This window comes from Schistocerca americana, chromosome 2 (genome assembly GCF_021461395.2).
Source record: "Schistocerca americana isolate TAMUIC-IGC-003095 chromosome 2, iqSchAmer2.1, whole genome shotgun sequence".
NCBI lineage: Eukaryota > Metazoa > Arthropoda > Insecta > Orthoptera > Acrididae > Schistocerca > Schistocerca americana.
Window position 1 is genome coordinate 131,826,191 of NC_060120.1, and position 25,126 is coordinate 131,851,316.

Here is a 25,126-nt window from a genome sequence, read left to right on the forward strand (position 1 = left end):
GCGGTCCACAGCCTGTGTGTTATTTACTAAAATGGCTTATAACTCAGACAGCAAACATAAATTAGAATGTATGTGGTTAAAAAAAAGAGCATTCCATCAGGAAATGGCGAACCATTAACAGTTGAGGACATTGAGCACATATTGGTGGGGGATCACCACTTAAGAAATGGCGATGGCTAAAAAGACAGTGTTCAATATACACTCCTGGAAATTGAAATAAGAACACCGTGAATTCATTGTCCCAGGAAGGGGAAACTTTACTGACACATTCCTGGGGTCAGATACATCACATGATCACACTGACAGAACCACAGGCACATAGACACAGGCAACAGAGCATGCACAATGTCGGCACTAGTACAGTGTATATCCACCTTTCGCAGCAATGCAGGCTGCTATTCTCCCATGGAGAAGATCGTAGAGATGCTGGATGTAGTCCTGTGGAATGGCTTGCCATGCCATTTCCACCTGGCACCTCAGTTGGACCAGCGTTCGTGCTGGACGTGCAGACCGCGTGAGACGACGCTTCATCCAGTCCCAAACATGCTCAATGGGGGACAGATCCGGAGATCTTGCTGGCCAGGGTAGTTGACTTACACCTTCTAGAGCACGTTGGGTGGCATGGGATACATGCGGACGTGCATTGTCCTGTTGGAACAGCAAGTTCCCTTGCCGGTCTAGGAATGGTAGAATGATGGGTTCGATGACGGATTGGATGTACCGTGCACTATTCAGTGTCCCCTCGACAATCACCAGTGGTGTACGGCCAGTGTAGGAGATCGCTCCCCACACCATGATGCCGGGTGTTGGCCCTGTGTGCCTCGGTCGTATGCAGTCCTGATTGTGGCGCTCACCTGTACGGCGCCAAACACGCATACGACCATCATTGGCACCAAGGCAGAAGCGACTCTCATCACTGAAGACGACACGTCTCCATTCGTCCCTCCATTCACGCCTGTCGCGACACCACTGGAGGCGGGCTGCACGATGTTGGGGCGTGAGCGGAAGACGGCCTAACGGTGTGCGGGACCGTAGCCCAGCTTCATGGAGACGGTTGCGAATGGTCCTCGCCGATACCCCAGGAGCAACAGTGTCCCTAATTTGCTGGGAAGTGGCGGTGCGGTCCCCTACGGTACTGCGTAGGATCCTACGGTCTTGGCGTGCATCCATGCGTCGCTGCAGTCCGGTCCCAGGTCGACGGCCACGTGCACCTTCCGCCAACCACTGGCGACAACATCGATGTACTGTGGAGACCTCACACCCCACGTGTTGAGCAATTCGGCGGTACGTCCACCAGGCCTCCCGCATGCCCACTATACGCCCTCGCTCAAAGTCCGTCAACTGCACATACGGTTCACATCCACGCTGTCGCGGCATGCTACCAGTGTTAAAGACTGCGATGGAGCTCCGTATGCCACGGCAAACTGGCTGACACTGACGGCGGCGGTGCACAAATGCTGCGCAGCTAGCGCCATTCGACGGCCAACACCGCGGTTCCTGGTGTGTCCGCTGTGCCGTGCGTGTGATCATTGCTTGTACAGCCCTCTTGCAGTGTCCGGAGCAAGTATGGTGGGTCTGACACACCGGTGTCAATGTGTTCTTTTTTCCATTTCCAGGAGTGTACAATGTAGCTAAAGTGATGATCTCGTGGCGAGAGGGCCGAGAGGAGGTTGGCCACGCTGCTGGGAAAGGTTTAATTCCCCGGAGCTTGTTCCCATTAAAGGAAGACCAGTGGTGACTCCAAAGTGACACCACCTGCTGACAGAGGACAACACAGGGGTCACCTGAGGGAATGGAAGTACCAGCAGGCTGAGGTTCAAGGACTGCAGTGTCACAGCCCCGTTTCCCCATCAGACCGACATGATCAGGGACCCCACATAAACATCACAGTGGCTCCATCAACAGTGCACAAATGAAAGCTTTTCTGGATTTGTTACACTAAGAGATGTACGGGGTACAGCACACACAGGCTCTGAAAGGGCACTGAGAGTGTCTGAGCAAATGACACAATTTGAAAGCCTGTGTCACCAGATGTACTGCATGGCCTGATACAGGGCAAAGAGCTCCACTGTAAATACTGAGCAGTGTTCTGGAAGCCGATACCGAAAAGTGTCGGTGCCAATGATGAAGGCACACCCGACAACATGACACCACGGTTAGTCTGACAGCCATCAGTGTACACAAAGGCACATTGTGATGTTCCGTGCGCAGGTCCTGAAACTTGCAGCGATAGAGGAGTCCAGAGTAGTGTCCTTAGAAAGCAGAAGTCCAAGTTGAACAAGGAATGGCACACGAAGCCAAGATAGTGAAGGGTTCACAGCCACTGGGAAAGTGACAGGTAGCGTGAAGTTCAGCTGCTGGAGCAACAGCCAAAAGCAAATTCCATGAGGTAACAGAGAAGATGGACACACCCCATACTGGCGATCAAAGCAGTCATTGGAGAATGAGGCATAGAATGGGTGGCCAGGCATGGCAGACAAACATCAGGTGTATCTGCTGAAGAGAAAATCATGGCAGTATGACAGTGGTAGCTTGGCAGCTTCTGCACACAGATGATCAACCGGGCTAGTGTAAAACGCACCAGTGGTCAAATGGATGCCACAATGGTGGAGTGTATTGAGGCGGCGTAAGATGGACTGACGTGCAGATGCAAAAACGAAATACAAATAGTCTAGTTTCGAACGAACAAGAGACCGGTACAAACGGAGGAGGATGGTTCGATCCACTCCCCAGGAAGTACCGCTAAGGACACGTAGGACACAGAGGGACCAGGTACAATGGGCAGTCAGATAAGACATATGGAAGGACCAAGAAAGTCTTCTATCAAGCACGAGCCCCAGAAATTTCATAGTTTCAATGAATGGAAGAGCAACAGGCCCAAGATGTAAAAACAGTGGAAGATCCCACTGTGCCACCTGAAATTCGTACAAATGGTTTTGTAAGTGGAAAAGTGAAAGCCACTGTTGATGCTCCATGAGTAAAGATGATCGACACAATGCTGAAGACAACGCTCAAGGAGGCAAGTCCGTGAACTGCAATAGCTGACAAAACCATCAACGAAAAGGGAGCCCGAGGTGCCCAGCAGGAGACAGGCCGTAATAGGGTTAATGGTGGTAGCAAAGAGGACGACGCTCAGGACGGAACCCTGAGGCACATTGTTTTCCTGGATGAAGGTGTCCAACAAGGCAAACCCAAGTGTACCTCAAAAACTCGGTCTTTTAAAAATTACTGAAGGAAATGGGGCAGGCAGCCTCAGAAGCCCCACGTGTAGACTGTATGAAGGATACCAGTCCTCCAGCAAGTGTCATACGCTTTCTCCAACTCGAAAAACATTGTCACAGTCTGGTATTTCGGCCTTCACGACATTGATTGAAAAAGTGACAAGATGGTCAACTGCACAAAAGTGCACTCAAAATCCACACTGTTCAATGGTTAGTAAATTGTGAGATTCAAGCCACCATACCAGCTGGGCATGAATCATACATTCCATCACCAGAAATGGGAAGGTAGCTACAAGGTAGGTGTTTGTCCTTACCGTGCTTAAATATGGGTATGACAGAGGCTTCAAGCCAGCGTCTGGGAAACATGCCCTCTGCCCAGGTGCAATTGTATGTATGAAGGAGAAAGGGCTTGCCCACAAGAGAATGGTTCTTCAACATCTCAATGTGAACATCATCTGGCTCTGGGACGGAGATCGGCATGAACTGGAGAGCATGATCTAGCTTCCTCATAGTAAAGGTGGCATTGTAGCACTCACAATTCTGAGAAGAGAAGAATACCACCTGAGCCTCCTCCACTCATTTCTGATGGAGGAAGGCACAGGGTGATAGCGGTTGGAGCTCGAATTCTCCACAAAATAGCGGCCCAAGGTGCTGGAGATAGCAACAGGGTGCACTATGACATCATCTGCTACAATCAGGTCAGAAATTGGAGAATGGACCTTGGCCCCAGAGAGCCATCAGAGGTTAGCCCACACAACAGAATAGGGATTGGAACTGTTAAAAGAACTAGTAAATTAAATCCAGCTAGCTTTTCTGCTGTTCCGAAGAATGCAATGAATACAGTTCGCCACCATTGTTTATTACGAATACAGTTTGCCACCATAAGATAATGGTTAAAAACACAGAGCACTCACAAATTGTGTCTTGGCATGCCTCAGTCCACCAAGGGACAGGGACATGGTGAGGTGAAGATGAAGAGCAAGAGCAGGGAATGGAACATTCTGCGGCAGTAAGGATAACACTGATAAGGTAGTATACCTGGCCATCACAAATAGGGAAATGTTCGTCAAATGTCACCAGGGAGGAGTAAAGCCTCCAGTCGGCTTTAGAAAGCTGCCATTTAGTGTGCACATAGGCACAAATGGACAGCACATGGGAAATGGTTGCTCGAGTGTGTCAGAGAGAATGGACCACTTGAGATGACAGGCAAGCTGGGCAGTGCAGAAGGAGAGGTCCAAATGGAAATAATGTGCATGGAGTCTGAAAGGAACGCGAGTGCTCCCGTGTTAAGACAGATGAGGTTAAGTTTATTGAGAACGTCAGCCAAGAGGTCACCTCACAGTCAGCCTCCAGGAGAACCCCAAAAGGGGATGGTGCACATTAAAGAAAGGGGTGAGGGAGTTGCCCAGTAAGCTGGCAGAAGTATGCCATGGTGACACTGAATGACAGAAGGATGTAAACGGTAGAAAAGGAAAAGGTGAAGTGAGGAAGAAAAATGCAGACTATAACAGCTTGAAAACCATTAGGCACGGAGATGGTTTGCCTATGAACATCATCCTAGATGAGCTGCATGACACCCCCACGAGGTGGAATGCCGTCCTCAAGGGGGAGGACAAAGCAGGCCGGAAAGAAATGCAAGAGGTCAAAGCAATCATGGGGATGTAATTTTGTTTCATGAAGGCAGAGACCAAGTGGACGCTTTTATTCCAAGAGCAGTCTTAATTCCTCTTTTTTGGATCTAAGGCTGCGAACATTCCATTGGAGGAGAATCATGACGAGGAGAGAAAAAGTGAAGGGGTGTCACCTCGATGGCTGCTGAGTGTCAACCTTTGAAGACTCACTGCTTCTGGGGGCAGAGGGTGGAGGATCCTGCTCCACGAGACCTACAAAAGTGTCGGCATTCTCCCTCTGTTAGTCTGCCGAGTCTAAGGCAGAGAGAAGGTTGGTGGTGGACACTGGCAACATAGAGGTCGGCCAGGTGAGAGCATCATACAGCAATACAGTTGAAGAGGATCTCCAAGTCAGTGAAGGGAAAGACCATTTGCCTCCGATTTCTTGGAGCCTTTGTGGGTGGCAGATGACAATTCAGATGTTTGTCGGCTGGAGGGACGTAAGAAGTCAACACAGGAGTATTCCTTCTGTCCTTTCTGACCAGCTGGTGGTGTAGCAGATGACTTTGTCCCATGAGCGAAAGTTCGGTGGCTTACTGCAGAGCCGGAGGAGGAGATGGGGTTGCTACCATGACACTGGGAGATTTTAAAATTGCAGTGCTTAAGTTGAGGTCGCATGCCTGCGGGGCCATGTCTTTCGTGAAGCGAGAAGTAGCAAGAACAGTACTGTAAGTGCTAGACAGTACAACATCAGAGTTTTCCATTTGCAAACGACAGGATAAGGCACTTTTCTTCACCCAGATCTCCCGGATGGCCCGTTCATCAAGATACATGGGACTACCTCAGGTGGGGGCTGCACATTCAGCATTGCAATTGATGCAGTGGGGAGGAGTTGGTAAACAATCACCCTTGTGGACAACCCTACCACAGGTTACACACTTGGCGGGTGTCGATAGGACATTAAAATATGGTTGTAATGATGACAAATTTAGCAGCACATCAAGTTCAGAATGTATGATGTGACTGTGATAACTTCATATCAAACAGAGTGCATTTGAGCACTAACGATGCATCTACCTGTTTTATCACCTGACGGATTGCAATGACGCCCTGATCAGAGACGTAAGTTTGGATTTCTGCCTCAGTCAGACCATCGAGCAGCCTAGTGTAAATAACACTGCGTGAATATTTCAGTGTGTGACGGGCCTCGACAGAAGCAGGATAATTGTGGAGAAGCGAAACTGCGAGGAGTAGTTGTGCTTGAGAATCATAAGCCGTCTCCAAAAGCAAAATGTCACTGCATCGTAAATGAGAGCACGATTTCACAGGGATAGAAACTGCATCAGCACATTTCTGAATAATAAACAGATTTGCTGATGCAAAGACTGGTCATCTTCAGTATGTGAAACCACGAGAAACCATGATGCAGAAGGGAGGGTCTTTGAATTGTGAGCTTTATTCCATTTGCGTTTGGTAGATGTTGACTGATAAGAAGGCAACTGGCTCACTGCAAGAAAATCCCGCAAGATTGCCAGCATCTCTGATGGCGTGCTCCTTCCAACTAGGGGCCCCCTCAGAGGGGGAGCGCACCCTCCTTAGGTGACGGTTCACACCTCAAGTCACACCTGACGAACATCTGACAGAGGGACCAACAGGCAATTTTGGAAGGAAGAAGCCAAGGCAATCACCCCTCCCTGGGCCTGGCCTGTAGCAGGGGTATGTGTGAACCCTACGTATTGACACACGGTTGGGAATTGCTTGTTACCCAGTCACCTGTTACGCATCAGATGCATCAGTCAGCCTTCAGGAGTGCACAGGCAGGAAGAAGAAAATGAGGAACCTCAAACACCGAAGGAAGCATAGGAAAAGGTGAACAAGGAAAAAAAAGAGGAATGAAAATCAGGGAGAGACTTTTCTGATGTCAGCTACTGAAAATGCAGTACACATTCCCAAAGTAGTAGTAGTAGTAGAGGGTTTTTTGGGCACACGACAGCAAGGTCTTCAGCGCCCGTTCAGTAACATAGTGAGACGGGTGTCAAGAAAAAAAACTCAGAACAGTAATATAAAACAGAACATAAAACACAGGTAACAAGCTTTGAAAAATATGTGCCTACCCACACCGAAGCGTGGGATGAAGCAGGGCGTCAGCAGTAAAACATGGTCAACACAGGAAGAAAGTGGTAGAGGGAGCTAAAACAATGTAGCAGATGGAAGTGGCTGGCTGACCGCAAGGAAAAAAGGGAGGAGCCAGCCACTCTGCAATACACCAAAACCCCCAGCCTAGAAGTTTAGGCCAGAGTCCAGACACATCACAAAACTTTAAAACCCTAGACACACACGTCTCATCGTTAGCTAAAACACAAGGCAGATCCCCATCAACTTGTGCTTCTGCCCTTGCATCATGGTATAAAATGCAGTCTGTAAAAATGTGCCGGACAGAGATGTGCACACCACAAGCATCACAAAAGGAGGATCCTCCCGCCGTAATAAAAAGCTATGTGTGAGAGGACAGTGCCCGATCCGAAGACGTGTGAGGGCCACCTCTTCCCGCCTGAGCAACCGGCAGGAGTAATGCCACGACCAAGTTGTTGACTTTACCAACTGCAGTTTATTGGCCGTCACCGACAGCCATTCGTCCTCCCACAACTCCATGCACTTCCTGTGGAGTGCAGAGATGACAGATTGCAAGCGGATAGGACACTGGACCACATCCTGCTCTCTGCAGGCCTCCTTGGCAGCCCGATCGGCCTGTTCATTGCCCCATATTCCGACATGACCAGGCACCCAGCAGAAGGATACCGCCTTACCCCGCCGTTGGAGCAAGTACAGTTGGTCATATATCAGCTGGACCATCTCTTCAGTCAGGTACAGGTTCTGCAGCGATTGTAAGGCACTAAGAGAATCAGAGCAGAGAAGAAATCGATCACCCCGAACACGATTCATCTGCTCCAGTGCCTTCAGGATCACACGGAGCTCCACTGCGAAAATGGTATATTCAGCAGGGAGGCGAATCCGGGTAACATGATCAGGGAACACCACAGAACAGCCAAGGAAATTCTCCTGTTTGGAGCCATCAGTGTAAATGACGGTGAAAGCGTGATGCACATCTAAAATGTTAAAAAACAGTGATTGGAATCTAAAATCTGGTGTGCTATCTTTCTTAAAAGTAGTCAAATCTAAAATAAGTTTGGGTCTCCGAAGGAGCCAAGGTGGAAATCTGCTCCAACCGCGACGTAAAACACAAAGACCAACCATAGACATCGCAGCAACGCAATCCTGTGTGCGAATCCCATAGGGCTGCGTCGCACGTTGCCGGTTATGAAATAACCGTGCCAGAGAAGGCTGAGCAACGGTATGGTATGCAGGAGTGTATGGTGTGGACAAAGTTTTATACGCCTGGCGTATTGTAAGTAGCCGTCGCCGCATATGAAGTGGCGGTTCACCAGCCTCTGCACAGAGGCTTGGTATAGGGCTAGTTTGGAATGCCCCAGTGGCCAACTGAAGTCCTTCATGATGCACAACGTCCAACATCTTTAAGTACGAAGGCCTCGCAGACCCATACACCGTGCATCCATAATCGAGCCGAGATTGCACAAACACCCTCTAAAACTGGAGCAGACAAGTCCTGTCAGCTCCCCATGTACTGTGGCTAAGACATTTTAAAATACTTAAAGCCTTAAGTGTCTGTCGTTTCAGGTCTTTAAGATGAGGTAACCACATAAGCTACGAGTCAAAAATGAGCCCCAGAAATCTCACTGTCTTTAAAAGTAAGAATAGTGACCCTCAACCTCAACTCAGGAAAGGTTAAAATCGAACGAGAATGGAGAAAAAGAACACATACAGACTTCTCGGTGGAAAACTTAAACCCACTCTTCTGTGCCCAGTCATCCAAACGTCTAAGAGTAAGTTGCAACTGACGCGTTGTCGTTGCAAGGCTTGAAGAAGAGCAAGACAAAGAGAAAGCATCCACAAACAAGGAACGCTGGACAGGACTTTTCACTATGGACATAATGCTATTAATAGCGATGGCAAAGAGAGTCACACTTAAAACGCTACCCTGAGGGACTCCGTTCTCCTGCTCAAAGCGATCAGACAGGACGTCACCAATTCGGTATCTAAAATATCGTGACGAGAGGAAAGACTGAATAAAAAGAGGAAGACAACCACGAAAACCCCATCCATGAAGCTGCTCCAGGATAAGATGCCTCCAAGTGGTATTGTAGGCCTTCTCGATGTCGAAAAATACACCCAGAAGGTGATGACGGCGCAGGAAAGCTTGTTGTATAGCCGCCTCCAGGAGGGCAAGGTTATCGAAGGTGGAACGAAACCTCCTGAACCCACACTGAAAGCTACTAAGGAGTTGCCGGGATTGTAACATCCAGACAAGGTGGCGGTTGACCATCCGCTCCAAGGTCTTTCCCATGCAACTAGTGAGGGCAACACAATGGTAGCTACTCGGGCTCATGCGGTCTTTCCCAGGTTTTAAAAAAGGAATTAAAACTGCCTCACGCCACGCACCAGGAAAGTGACCCGACGCCCAAATGGCATTAAAAAGTGCAAGGAGGATTTCTTTGTTGCGCATTGTGAGGTGCCATAGCATACTGTAATGGATCCCGTCGTGACCAGGGATGTGTCACGAGCTGCAGACAATGCAGAATCCAGCTCCCACATAGAAAATGGGCAGTCGTAAACTTCGTGAGAGGTGGACTGCAAGTCCAGACTACATCTCTCAGCAACCGCTCTATGGCGCTGGAAACCTGGATCTTGACTGGTTGTTGCAGTAAATATGCTGCCATAGTCTGGGCAATATCTCGCGGGTCCGTGTGGAGAGTGCCATTATTCATTAAACAGCAGCTATGGGGCACCTCCCTCCACTGCCAGAAATTCTCCTGATGGCCTCCCACACAATGGAACTTTTGGTGGAATGATTAATGGTGTTCAGGAACTTTTGCCACGACCTCTTCTTGCTCTCACGAATAATGTGGCAATTTCTTGCCCTCGCCACTGGAAAGGCCGCAAGATTCTCAGCAGTCGGCCGACACTGGAAACGACGCAGAGCTGCACGCCTGGTCCTGATTGCAGAGTGGCATTCGGCACTCCACCAAGGGACAGGTGGCCTCTTCCGGTGGCCTGTGGACTGTGGAATAGACGCTGCAGCGGCATGGTGGACCGTTGTGGTAACATGATCCACCCACGCCTCAACATTCGCACAGTGTTTGAACTGGGCCAACTGGCTATAAAGCGTCCAGTCGGCTCTACTGAGCACCTATCGTGGTGGTCTCCTTTCAGGGCCCACACCATCTGGCAGGTGAATCCAGATTGGGAAATGATCACTGCCGTGCAAGTCAGCGACCACTTCCCAATGAGCACTCGCGGCAAGAGCTGGAGAGCAAAGCGAGAGATCAATAGCAGAGAACGACCCAGTCCCTGAGCAGAAATAAGTGCTCTGTCCTCCATTGAGCAAGTAGTCACAGGATGACAGGAGAAGCCTCTCAATTGCTCTACCCCTGGGACAGGTAATTGCAGAGCCCCAAAGCACATTGTCGGCATTAAAATCACCACAAATAATGAATGGCTGGGGGTGCTGTGTAAGAAGGTCGGTGAGGGCCACTTCATCAAGTGCATCATGTGGGGGCAAGTAAAGCGAACATACAGTCAATGGATGACGCACGTGCACGGACACAGTGATGGCCTGTAAAGTCGTCGTAAGTGAGAGAGGTGAGGAGTGGTAGTCCGTCCTGACAAAAATACCGACGCCTCCTCTAGCTCTCTCCCCACGCAGGTCGTCCTTTTTGTGGAGTGTATAGCCTCGTATCTCAGGGGAGTATGAGGGATGGAAATAAGTCTCCTGGAGACATAGACACAGTGGTCTACCCTGAGAGAGTAGAAGAAGTTCCTCCACATGCGTCCTGAACCCTTGCAAGTTCCACTGAAGTATGGGAGCCATCTATGATGGGGGTAGCACCTTCATCCTGTCTCTCCGACGGGGCGGGGAGACCGCAGCAGGTGGAGGGGCAGGCGTGGGACGAGAGGATTGTCCACACAGCAGGTGGAGGGGCAGGCATGGGACGAGAGGATTGTCCACACATACATCATATTCCATCAACTCTGGGGAAGAGTCAGATGAAGCCTCACATAAAATAACATCCGCATGGTCAGACGATTTACCACGGGATTTGACCCGCTGTTGCTGCTGTACAGGAGCTTTCTGTGGTTTGGTGGGCTTTGGGGGAGCTGATGTGGGAGTGGTAATTGGCGCACTGGGCTTTGGAACTGCCTCAGCTGTTGGAGGCGCCAGGGGCTGGCCCAACTTCGCCATTGTACCTTTGTCTGCCGTTCGAGTAGGGGCTACTGGCTCTGAAACACTGGCTGTGTTGCACATGCACTGACAGCTGCAGGTGTTAGTGGCAACACTCACCACCTCGGTCTGCGTTGAGGCATCGACTTTTGGAGTAGGCTTCTGAACCAGGGATGCAAAAGATGTAGCAAATGTGGGAGGTTGCATCGACTTATAGATCTTCTTGTCCTCACCATAGAGGATACGCTTGGTTGTTTTTATTTCCTGGACTTTGCGTTCCTCTAAAAATATTCGGCAGTCCCTACTCCAAACAGAGTGGTTCCCAGAGCAATTGATACATTTGGCCGGAGACGAGCAACCAACTCCTTCATGAGCAGCCTTACCACAATTGCCACAAGTCGCTTCGCCTTTACATCCTAAGGTGGTATGCCCAAAACACTGGCATTTAAAACAGCGCATTGGGGTCAGGAAATAAGGCCTCACACTAAGGCAAAGGAAGCCAGCTTTAACATATTCAGTAAGTTTTGTGCTACTGAAGGTCAGAATAAAGGAGTCGGATTTGACAAGATTGCCATCAACCCTCTTCATGATATGTTGGAAATCAATGATACCTTCCAGAGCCCACTCACATTGCAGTTCTTCCTTGGGAATGTCAACTAGATCCCGGCATGTCACAACCCCTTCGCTGTAGTTCAAGGTGCTGTGCAGTTCAGTGTCTATGGCATACTCTCCAAGGCATTTAGCAGATTGGAGGTTAGTTGCTTGCTGGGAAGTGGAAGTTTCCACTGGCAAGGTCCCTTTACGTAAGCGCTTCACCGATTTTAAGGAGCCACAGATTCCCTCCAAACCCTTTTGTATATAGAAGGGTGAAACCTTCTTGAAACTACCCTCCTTCCATTTCACAATGAGAAACACATTCGGATTACCAGAATGCGTTCTGTTACCTAAGACTGGACTTGTCAAAGAAGTGCTGGAGTCAGGGGGACTGACTGCACGAGCCCTCTTAAGAGACTGGGTGTTAGAACCTTCCAGTGGCCCACCCTTTCCGCTGAGAGGAAGAAAAGAGGACTTCAAAGGATCCATCTCGGTCTCACGAGCAGCTAGAGAACTAGAAGTCCACCTAGACAGAGCCCAGCGTGCCTAGGTAAGTCTTATACAACTGAGGTGCGGCAGGTTCCCCAGAGGTTGCCCGCTAACGACTGTTCCACCTCAACAGCCATGAATCTCATCAGTGCGCAGCACACCTCGAGATTGAGGGATTGTTTATAGAGGTTTATTCCATCCTCGCGATCCGGACGGTCAAGCCAAGATCCCCATTCCCTGAGACACACAACATTCCACCGCCGTGCCACACGGTGGTCGCTGAAGTATGCTCAGAGCTTACAGTGACAGGGGACAGGCAGCGCTTACCAGTCCCCAGCTCAGGAACCCCGGGGTCGCCAAGCCTGTACCCGGCGCCTGAATGCCGAGCTCCTGGGGGCACATTCCCAAAAACATGCCAGACAGCAAGAGGGTAGATATGCAACATGGAAGGGAAAAGATGCTGTAAAAGCTGGGGTCCCGTGGTAGCCAAGCTCGAACTTGCCAAAGAGCGGCAAGCCCTGTGGGTGGCTGTCCTACATATCACATTCAGGAAAGTTGACAAGTCTACTAAGGAGATAGACAGTGTTGGCAATACAGACATCACTTTTAGTTCAGCTGCAAAACATTCTCATAGTCAGCTTGTAATGCTTTCCTGACTCGAGATCAATTTTGCTGCCACAATGAAAGAAGAAAGCAACTTTTACATTAATCTGCACTACCTTAGCATATTTGACAAGATAATATCTTTTTGCAACTTTAACATCTCCGATTTTCACATGGAAATGTTAAACTGCTGTTTATATGGGTTGGACAAAAATATGGGAACACCAAAACCACAACACATTACCATGCCTAATACAGTGTAGGAAACCTGCTGGCATTCAAAACAGCTTCCAGTCATGTTGGAATGGATAAATCTTATGCCATTCTCCCTGCAAAATAGTGGCAAGTTCAGGTAAAAATGGAGGGGGGGGGGGGGGGGGGAGAACAGTGATCGTGCACCCTTCTCTCCAAAGCGCATCGCAAAGGCTCAATAACACTAAGGTTTGTCGATTGCGGTGGCTGGGGGATGCACCAGTTAAGCCTTATGCTCACAAAACCAGTCCTGGACAATGTGAGCTGTGCAATCACGGGCCCTGTCGTCTTTTAACAAGGCATCACAACTGGGGAACAAACGTTGTACCATGAGATGGAACTGATCAGCCAAAATGCTCACATCATCGCTGGCAGTAATGTGACATTTCAGAGTACACATAGGGCCCATGGAATATCACAATATGACTGCCTAAATCACCACCAAACCCCTGCAGTGCTTAACTCTTGGGACATAAACTCAGTCACAAGTTGGAAACACTGTGAAACAACACTTGCCGTTTTGGAATTCCTGCTTATAGAGTTCCCTTTGTGTTGTTTTGATGCTGACATGGACTGCAAGTGCAACAATCAGTCCTGTAGTGATTTTCGCAGCCGTTGTCCTCTTTATTTTTGTCAGAGTTTGAGATGTTGTCTCTTGAAATGCCAACCATTTTAGTTCCCTTGGTTACGAAAATGCCCACAATATGATAACCAACAATCTGCCTACATTTGACTTCACTTAGTTCCAACATAATGCACTCACAGCTACAAAGAACACTGTTCTGACCATGACTAATGTTTGTAATGTTTTGAGGACATTGCACGGATGTCGCTCATGGTCAAATACTACAAAACAAACTGCAGGCTTGGCTAGCATCTGAATTTATTTTCAAGCATGCATTTCTTGTGGTGTTTCCATATTTTTTTTCCCTGTCCCTGTATTTAACAATAAGTTTATGACTCAATAATATCAGGAAAAGGATAGACTGCTACTCAGTAAAGATGACCCGCTGAGTTGCAGATAGGAACAATGGAAGGAATGTTACACATTAGGTTTCGGCCAAAGTCTTTTTCAGTAAAGAAAAAACATACACACATTCACACAAACAAGCACAATCATGCACATATGACTGCCAGCACTGGCAGCTCTGACCGGAACGCAACTATCATGTGAAGAGCAATCCGGGGTGTGCGGGGAAATAGGAGCAGTAGCAGGGTATGGGTGAGGGGAGGGGGGGGGGGGGGGGGGGAAGGATGCTGTCTGGCAGGGAGTGCAGGGACTAGACGGCAGCCTGACAAGACAGTCAAGCGCAATGTTGGGAGATGGCTATTGAGGACAAAAATAGATAGTGGGAAAGGAGAAGAGCAGTGAAGAGGAAAGGATAGGCAGTTGCATTGGCAGAGGGCAGTGCACAATGAGGGTGAAGGGGCATAAAAATGGAGGAGGTGATACGACATATGGGCAAAAACTTGGTCGGAGGGTGTGGGGACAGTAGCATATTGTAGGTTGAGGGTGGGATACTTTTGGGAGCAGAGAATGTGTTGTATAGATAACTCCCATCTCTGCAGTTCAAAAAAGTTGGTGATGAATGCAAAGATCCAGATGGACCAGGTTGTGAATCAGCCACTGAAATCAAGAATGTTATGTTCAGCAGCAAATTGTGCCTTATGGTGGTCTACTCTGCTCTTGGTCACAGTTTGGTGGTGGCCATTTATCTTGGTGGACAGTTACTAGGTAGCCATACCAATACAAAAAGCTGTGCAATGGTTGCAGCAGAGCTGATGTAAGACATGGTTGCTTTCACACTTGGCCCAGTCTTTGATGGGATAGGGATAAGTCTGTGACAGGACAGGCATAGAAAGTGATGGGTGGGTGGATTGCATAGATCTTGCACCTGGGTCTTCTACAGGGATACAATTCTTGTGGCAGTGGGTAGTGACACTACTTTAGGAGTGGTGGGAAAGACCTTATGTAGGATCAGGACGATAGATAATTAAAGTCCTGACAAAGAATGTCGTTTAGTTTTTCCAGTCCGGTGTGGTATTCGGTGATGAAGGGGACACTCTTTTGTAACTGGCTCTTTTTGTTGGGACTGTCTGCAACTCAACGTGTCATCTTTAAAGTGAGTAGCGATCCATCCTTTCCCTAGTGTTGTTGATATTCAAACCTTGAGTTTCCAATGGTTATGATTCTGCAGTAAAATTTTAGTGAATTTACAAGCTGTAAATAAGTTATTGTAATATTACACAAAGATCAGGAATCACATTCTACCAACTGACTGACTACATGACACAGCTTTCTGCAGGCGGCAAAGAGACTTATTATTTGTCATGCATACATTTTTTCTTTGTGTGACTGACTAACTGCAACATTTTTTAAGTTTCCACTAAAGTGCACAATTCTATTATTGTGCCCAAATATTTTGACAACTGACCAAATCATTTTCAGGTGCAGATAACATGGATCAACATGAGGTCACTGTCATACCTCCAACTATGTCAACTCTGCTGAAAACCAGAAAATTCTACAAACTGGTAGATGGCGTGGCTGAAATAATTCCCACATTTAGAGATTTTTTTTATTTTTATTTTTTTTAACACCAAAATGTTATTTAGAAATGACATATGTAATGCAAAGTATTAATTAAGTTTTAACACTGACCTCTCAAATTTCTTAATTTTTTGAGTGAGAGAGAACAGCAGAGACCCATGGAGAAGTTATAATTTAGCTGGAACTCCATAAAAAAGGCTAATTAAATTGTGAGCATTTGCAATAAAGAATGCAAATGTTGAACAGTGATTCAGATCAGATATTTGAGTACCCCAGGGCAGAAATGGGTATAAACCTCGACATCATTTATGGCACACCGTAGAACATATCTGTGAGTGGCATAATGGTTATTATAGATGATATACATATTCAATATTTGCATCATAATCATTTAGGCTTTCAGCTCATTCTCAAATCTCAGTCTATACTCTCCTATTCCCATCATGTAATGGGTCAAAGTTGGGTGAATGTGGATAAAGTGAAAAATTTCAATACTGGGTGCCTTTCACCTGTTGTATAGTGGTTCCTATCTATCTCACTTTATTGCAGGTGTTTACATTTGTCTTTTCATTTTGGGGTTATCTATTATTGCAAATCACCATGTCCTTTTGGATTTTATTTAAATACAATCTAATCAACATAATAGGTCACCAATTAAATTAAATTATAGATTTCAAGCAAATAGTCTTTCTTAGATATCTATTATGAACCTTTGGGAATATTTGATAATCAAAGTGAGCCAAATTGGGAGTATGTAGTTCATTAAATATTTGATCACCATTTCCAGATTTTGCCATCTTGAAAGAAACACGCTGGCTGTAATCACAGCGTTCACGTTCAGCTGCTGCCTCAGGCTCATCACTAAATGGTGCTGGCTTGCAGATGGACTGAAATATATACGTTTACAGATAGTGAATTTATGCTCCAATATTAATAATAATAACAACAAAAACAAAATTCATAAACTCACTAGTGGACAAAAACTTAATAATATGTCACAAATCAATAATAATGGCACACTGTTTAAAGTTACATAGCTGTAGTAAAATTTTCTCAGTCATCTCACTGCTTCGAATACAACTTCATCAATTACCTCTATTGTCTTCATCAGGTTAACTAGCCCTCGTGAGTATAATGTAATTGGACAGATAAAAAATATACCCACCAAGCAGCAGCAGAACAAGCACATAAGAGAAGGTTATAAGTATACAAGCTTTCGGAGCCATTGGCTGGTCCTTCCAGCAGAAGGGTTGAAGGGGAAGGAAGAGGGATGATGGGAAAGGACTGGGGAGGTTTAGGAAGAGGGCTAAATTTCAGAAAAGTCACCCAGAACAGCAGGTCAGAGCAGTCTTACTGGACAGCATGAGAAGGACAGTTTTTGTTTTATGTGTGTATGCTGCTGCCATTTGGTGAGTCGATTTTTTTATCTATCCAGTTACATTGTAACCTCCTTGAGTGGTACTGTAGAGGTATTTATAACCAATAGTCTACCTGTGACTGGTCAGTCATCATCAACAAGATGTCATATACACAAAAATCTAGTCAATATTTGTGATGGACAAAAGGCTAGTGGTACACCACTTGCATCTACATGTAAACAACCCAGTGAATTTCTTGTTATCCACACTTTGCCAAAAATCTACTTCCATGCACTGCTAAAATTATAACTACTGTCCAGATTAAAACTATTTTTGCATTTTCTGATATCTATGGCAACTTTAAGAACTTAGCTTCTTGTATCTGGATGTGTAACATTCACATTTCACCAACATAAGTCAGTATGTATTGTAAGACCGTTCAGCTTTTGCCAAAACTCAGTTTTTAATTTTCTGTCGGTGATCTGTATGAGGTTTGAAAACTGCACACAGAAACTGGCCAATACAGCTGCATCCACATTCACAATGAATATTACATATTTCAGAGACTGTCCTCACCCAGGCACAACATCTTTGTATCTTCTAATCACAAAATTGTGCGTTATCTGCCCAAGAAGCTGTCTATTTTACTAGATGTAGCACTGCAGAAAGAAATTAGTGCAACAAAGGATGCCACCTCACAATTATTGAAAATCTTTGCACTTTCATTTATCAGAGTATTCTAACTTGATGTCTTAATCCTTACAGTCATTATTTCATAACTTGAGCTGTTGAGGTTTAATTTTGGAATCTCATGAGGTGTTCATCAGAAAGAGTTGTTCCATGAATGAACATAATAAAAACCACTCTCTTCTGTTTTGGGTGGCAGATTTGTGTACTAGATGTACATAGATGATTTGAGTGATTCTTTTATCAAAATGAATGGAACAAGTCAGTTTGTAACTAGTGTTATCATAAACGATTGTATTATTTTTTAGTCCTACTCATACAACTGAACCAGGTTTCTTTTACAGTCTACCAGTTCTTAAATAAAAATTCATCCAATGGAGTTATCAAGGAGAAAGGATTTTAGGTCAAATTTAATATTAGCTTTGCTCACTATCAATACATTTTATAGTATTGGTCATACTGTCAGAAATTTTTGGTGCTGCATACTGAACTCCTTTCTGACCCACTGAAGTTTTTTCCTCTGGTGTTGTAGGTATGGACATCAGTATTCTTCTCAAATTGAGGTGGATTATTTATGACAAATTTCATTAGCAAACATATGAACTGTGATGGTGCATTTAAAATGCCCAACTCATGACATGATGACAGCAGGTTGCCACTACACATTATTGGTACTGCTTGCTTTCATGCAATATGTTATTTCTTCCTAAATGATGAGTTACCCCAGAAAATTATTCCATAAGACATTACAGAGTTGAAAAACGCAAAATACACCAGGAGGTTGATTTGTTTGTTTCCAAGACTAGGAATTATATGATGAGCAAAAGTGATTGCATTTAACTGTTTCAGAAGCTCAGTACTATGCTGATTCCAATTCAAGTTTTCATCAATATGTACACCCGAAAGTTTGCAGCATTCTACCCTGTTGACTGACGTCTGTTCATGAGCTACAACATTGCTGGTATGACTATTTGTTGTAAAGAAGTGCATGTAGTGTATTTTCTCAAAATTCAGGGAGTTTCCATTTTCAGAGAACCATTTAATAATTCTTTGAAAAATATCATTAACAATCTCTTCTGCCACTTTCCCTCTGATAGGACTTATTATAACATGCTCCATATGTGAATGGAACTGGAAGAAACCCTAATAATTGATTGGTTGGTTGGATTGAAGGGACCAGACTACTAGGGCCATTGGTCCCTTTTTCCATGAACTTGAAAGCCCCACAAGGAATAAAAAGAAACAGTGGAGATGACAAGAGATGACACAGGACAAGAAAGACACAGACAGAGACCAGACAAAAGGAATTAAAGTCACACAGAGTGTGACAGTGGTTAACCGACCATAGAAAAAAAAAAAAAAAAAAAAAAAAAAAAAAAAAAAAAAAAAAAAAAAAAAAAAAAAAAAAAAGGAAAAGCCAACCACCAAGAAACACACTAAAAACCCCAGTCTAAAATTGTAGGCCAAAGGAAAGACTCAACACAAAAAAAAGGACAAACATTTAGATCAAGCGATAAAAACCCCCTGCATGAATAAAACTCAAAACTAAATCTGCCATCGCAACGTCATCTGATAAAATTGAAGAAGCGTATCAGACAGCGCAAACGTCTGCCTATGTGGAGTTAAAAGCGGGCAGTCCAACAAGATATGGACCACAGTCAAAGCTGTCCCACAGCTACATAAAGGTGGGTCCTCACGGCACAATAAATAGCTGTGTGTTATCCATGTATGACCAATGCACAGCCGGCAGAGGACAACAGAGTCCCTGCGAGAGACCAGCAAGGAGGAGCACCACGCACCGGTAGCCTCCTTGATGGCCCAAAGTTTGTTGGGTGAAGGAAGGGTGCGCCATTCTTCACACCAGGTGCGAAGTACCTTCTGCCACAAAACTGACCTGAGGTCACACTCCAAAAGGCCAATCTCCAAGGCTGGTGCACCAACAGCCTGTTTGGCCAGCGTTCATTTCCCAGGATGCCTACATGACACGGGGTCCACACAAGGACCACAGAGCGGCTGCAACGGGCAAGAGTGTGGAGGGATTCCTGGATAGCCATCACCAGATGAGAGCAAGGGAAACACTGGTCGATAGCTGTAAACTGCTCAGGGAGTCACTACAGATAACGAAGGGCTCACCTGAGCGGGAGCTTATATACTCTAGGGCGCAAGAGATGGCGACCAGCTCGGCAGTGAAAACACTGCAGCCAGCTGGCAATGAGTGGTGCTCATAATGATACCCTAGAGTAAGAGCATAACCGACACGACCAGCAACCATCGAACCATAGACAATGTCAGAGCCTTGAAACGCGGCAAGGATTGAAAGAAAGCGGTGGCGGAGGACCTCAGGAGGGACTGAGTCCTTCGGGCCCTGTGCCAAATCGAGCTGAAGGCATGGGCAGGGCACACATCACGGGCGTATACGCAGAGGGGCCCGGAAAAGTGGTGGAAGAGGGAAAACCTCAATCCCAGAGAGGAGAGCTCTGACGCGAACTGTGATCATACACCCTGACCGGGGCTGGCGTTCCGGAAGATGGATGACCAACTGAGGGAACAGGAGACGACAATTGGGATGCCCGGGCAAGCTACAAACGTGTGTAGCATAAGCAGCCAGTAATAGTTGCCGCCGCAAGTACGTTGTTGACAGGGCTTGTCCGGAAAGCTCCAGTGGCGAGTCGGATCCCACGATGAACCGTCAGCCAGGCTCCCATAATCTAGACAGGACTGAATTAACGTCTGGTACAGCCGTAGAAGGGTAGACCGATTGGCACCCCAGCTGGTGTGACTCAAGCAACGAAGAGCGTTAAGATGCTGCCAGCACATTTGTTTAAGCTGCCGAATATGAGACACCCAAGTCAATCAGGTATCGAAAACCAACCCCAAAAACCAATGCGTCTTTACCACAGCAAGAGGTTCACCATCAAGATAAAGCCGTGGCTCAGGGTGAACAGTGCATTGCTGGCAGAAATGCTTAACGCAGGTCCTGGCAGCAGAAAACTGGAAGCCATGCGTTACAGCCCAAGACTGCTCCTTTCCGATAGCACCCTGCAGACGCTGTACAGCAGCTGCAATGCCAGTGGAGCTATAGTATAGGCAGAAGTTGTCAGCATACAAGGAAGATGAGACAGATGTTCTCACTGCTGCAGTGAGCCCATTAATTGCAATCAAAGGGGCAGACACTTAAGACAGATCCTTGCAGTGCCCCATTCTCCTGAACTCAGGAGGAACTATGGGAGGCCGCAACTTGCACACAGAAGGAACGAAGCGACAGAAAATTTTGTATGAAAATTGGGAGCAGACCCTGAAGACTCCAACCATGAAGCGTAGAGAGGGCGTGATGTCGCCATGTCGTATCATATGCCTTCCGCATGTCAAAAAAGACGGCGACTAGATGCTGGTGACGGGCAAAGGCCATTTGTATGGCAGACTCCAGGCACACCAGATTATTGGCGGCAGAGCGGCCCTTATGGAACCCACCCTGAGACGGGGCCAGATGGCCCCAAGATTCAAGTAGCCAACTCAACCTCCGGCTCACCATGCGTTCAAGCAACTTGCAAAGAATGTTGGTGAGGCTAATGGGGCAGTAGCTGTCCACCTTCAGTGGGTTCTTGCCAGGTTTCAACATGGGAATTATGATGCTTTCCCGTAATTGCAACGGGAACTCACCCTCAACCCAGATACGGTTGAAAAGGTCTAGGAGGCGTCGCTGGTAGTCCACCGAGAGGTGTTTGAGCATCTGACAGGGGATGCGATCTGGCCCGGGAGCCGTATCAGGGCAAGTTGCTAGGGCACTTTGGAATTCCCACTCACTGAACGGAGCATTGTACGATTCGGGGTGGCGCGTGTGAAATGAAAGGCTCCGACGTTCCAACCACTCTTTCAGGGAGCGGAAGGCTAGTGGGTAATTCGCAGAAGTGGAACTCTGAGCAAAATGCTCTGCTAAGCAGTTTGCAATTGTTTTGGAGATAGTACAGACTGCTCCATTCAGTGAAAGCGCAGGTACGCTGACAGAGGGTCCGATAGCCATAGAGTCGCCTAATCTTGGCCCAAACCTGCAATGGAGAGGGACAGAGGCCAATGGTGGAGACATACCTTTTCCAGCACTCCTGCTTGCGTTGGCGAATGAGGCGGCGGGCTCACACACGCAGCCATTTAAAGGCGATGAGGTGTTCCAATGAGGGATGCCGCTTGTGATACTGGAGTGCCTGCCTGCGATCTTTAATTGCCTCAGCAATCTCGGGCGACCACCAAGGCACAGTCCTCCGCCAAGGGGACCCAGAACAGGGAATGGCAGACTCTGCACCAGTAACGATGCCGGTGGCGACCGAGTGAACCACCGCATCAACAGCGTCATTGGAAAGAGGCTCAATAGTGGCAATGGAGGTGAACAAGTCCCAGTCAGCCTTATTCAGAGCCCATCTGCAGGGGTGCCCAGAAGAGTGACGCTGTGGCAGTGACAGAAAGATCGGAAAGTGGTCACTACTGCACAATACGTCTTGCACACTCCACTGGACAGATGTAACTAGGCTAGGGCTGCAGATCGAAAGGTCGATGGCTGAGTATGTGCCATGCGCCACACTGAAATGTGTGAAGGCACCATTATTTAAAAGATAAAGGTCGAGCTGTGCCAATACTTGCTCAACGGTGTTGCCTCGGCCTGTGGCCACTGATCCACCCCGCAGAGGGTTATGGGCGTTGAAGTCGCCCAGTAACAGAAAAGGTGGCGACAATTGGGCTATCAGCCCAGTCAGGACATACTGCGGGACATCACTATCTGGTGGAAGATGGAGACTGCAGACAGTAACAGCCTGAGGCGTCCACATACAAACAGTGACAGCCTCTAAAGGTATTTGTAGTGGGACAGACTCGCTGTAAAGGGAGTGAAGGACGTAGATGCAGACGCCACCAGATACACTCTCACAAGCTACCCGGTTCTTATAATAACCCCGATAGCCATGGAGGGCGGGGTTTCGCATCACCGGAAACCAAGTTTCCTGAAGAGCAATGCTGAGGAAAAGGTGAAGGCTGAGAAGTTGTCGGAGCTCAGCAAGATGGTGGAAAAAACCACTGCAGTTCGACTGGAGGATGACATTGTCCATGGCCAAGAAAGGCATAAAGGGACCGAGGAGCCAGATTATGCCGCTGGGTCACCTGCTGCCACCGACCCAAGATACAGGCCCTCAAAGATGACACTACAAACACCATTTTCAAGCTGCGAATTTCAGAAAACAGTTCTCGATTTTTGTTAGAGGTTTTTTCTTATTTGAACGCTAATTGATTTACTATTAAAATGGTATCCTCCGTTTGGACATATCTGTCAAAGTTCTTTTACTGTCGCACGTCGAATTTTTTTTTTTTTTTTTTATTTACAGAAAAAAAATTTTTTCCCAAAAACACCAATCCAGAAAAGATAGATTTTTTCTGTTGATTAATACCATGTAGCACTTACTATATTCTCTGTAAAGGAGAGCTTCCAATTTTAAGTTGGACAGGTTTTATTTTAAAAAATCATTTTTTTAACTTTCAAGGTTGGTTGGTTGGTTTGGGGAAGGAGACCAGACAGCGTGGTCATCGGTCTCATCGGATTAGGGAAGGATGGGGAAGGAAGTCGGCCGTGCCCTTTCAGAGGAACCATCCCGGCATTTGCCTGGAGTGATTTAGGGAAATCACGGAAAACCTAAATCAGGATGGCCGGACGCGGGATTGAACCGTCGTCCTCCCGAATGCAAGTCCAGTGTCTAACCACTGCGCCACCTCGCTCGGTAACTTTCTACATCTACATCTACATTGATACTCCGCAAGCCACCCAACGGTGTGTGGCGGAGGGCACTTTACGTGCCACTGTCATTACCTCCCTTTCCTGTTTCAGTCGCGTATGGTTCGCGGGAAGAACGACTGTCTGAAAGCCTCCGTGCGCGCTCTAATCTCTCTAATTTTACATTCGTGATCTCCTCGGGAGGTATAAGTAGGGGGAAGCAATATATTCGATACCTCATCCAGAAACGCACCCTCTCGAAACCTGGCGAGCAAGCTACACCGCGATGCAGAGCGCCTCTCTTGCAGAGTCTGCCACTTGAGTTTATTAAACATCTCCGTAACGCTATCACGGTTACCAAATAACCCTGTGACGAAACGCGCCGCTCTTCTTTGGATCTTCTCTATCTCCTCCGTCAGACCGATCTGGTACGGATCCCACACTGATGAGCAATACTCAAGTATAGATCGAACGAGTGTTTTGTAAGCCACCTCCTTTGTTGATGGACTACATTTTCTAAGCACTCTCCCAATGAATCTCAACCTGGTACCCGCCTTACCAACAATTAATTTTATATGATCATTCCACTTCAAATCGTTCCGCACGCATACTCCCAGATATTTTACAGAAATAACTGCTACCAGTGTTTGTTCCGCTATCATATAATCATACAATAAAGGATCCTTCTTTCTATGTATTCGCAATACATTACATTTGTCTATGTTAAGGGTCAGTTGCCACTCCCTGCACCAAGTGACAATCCGCTGCAGATCTTCCTGCATTTCGCTACAATTTTCTAATGCTGCAACTTCTCTGTATACTACAGCATCATCCGCGAAAAGCCGCATGGAACTTCCGACACTATCTACTAAGTCATTTATATATATTGTGAAAAGCAATGGTCCCATAACACTCCCCTGTGGCACGCCAGAGGTTACTTTAACGTCTGTAGACGTCTCTCCATTGATAACAACATGCTGTGTTCTGTTTGCTAAAAACTCTTCAATCCAGCCACACAGCTGGTCTGATATTCCGTAGGCTCTTACTTTGTTTACCAGGCGACAGTGCGGAACTGTATCGAACGCCTTCCAGAAGTCAAGAAAAATAGCATCTACCTGGGAGCCTGTATCTAATATTTTCTGGGTCTCATGAACAAATAAGGCGAGTTGGGTCTCACACGATCGCTGTTTCCGGAATCCATGTTGATTCCTACATAGTAGATTCTGGGTTTCCAGAAATGACATGATACTCGAGCAAAAAACATGTTCTAAAATTCTACAAGAGATCGACGTAAGAGATATAGGTCTATAGTTTTGCGCATCTGCTCGATGACCCTTCTTGAAGACTGGGACTATCTGTGCTCTTTTCCAATCATTTGGAACCCTCCGTTCCTCTAGAGACTTGCGGTACACGGCTGTTAGAAGGGGGGCAAGTTCTTTCGCGTACTCTGTGTAGAATCGAATTGGTATCCCGTCAGGTCCAGTGGACTTTCCTCTATTGAGTGATTCCAGTTGCTTTTCTATTCCTTGGACACTTATTTCGATGTCAGCCATTTTTTCGTTTGTGCGAGGATTTAGAGGAGGAACTGCAGTGCGGTCTTCCTCTGTGAAACAGCTTTGGAAAAAGGTGTTTAGTATTTCAGCTTTACGCGTGTCATCCTCTGTTTCAATGCCATCATCATCCCGTAGTGTCTGGATATGCTGTTTAGAGCCAC

General features: G+C 46.8%; 1 protein-coding gene across 8 annotated transcripts in view; it reads right to left on the reverse strand.

The window, feature by feature from the left end:
• Positions 1-25,126, reverse strand: part of LOC124596644 (choline-phosphate cytidylyltransferase A-like) — a 133,343-nt gene that overhangs the window by 98,612 nt on the left and 9,605 nt on the right. For all 8 annotated transcript variants that reach the window (XM_047135872.1, XM_047135874.1, XM_047135873.1 and 5 more), the window contains one exon: positions 16,397-16,505. In XM_047135872.1, coding sequence (XP_046991828.1) covers positions 16,397-16,505 — 109 coding nt within the window. The remainder of the gene's footprint in view (positions 1-16,396; positions 16,506-25,126) is intronic.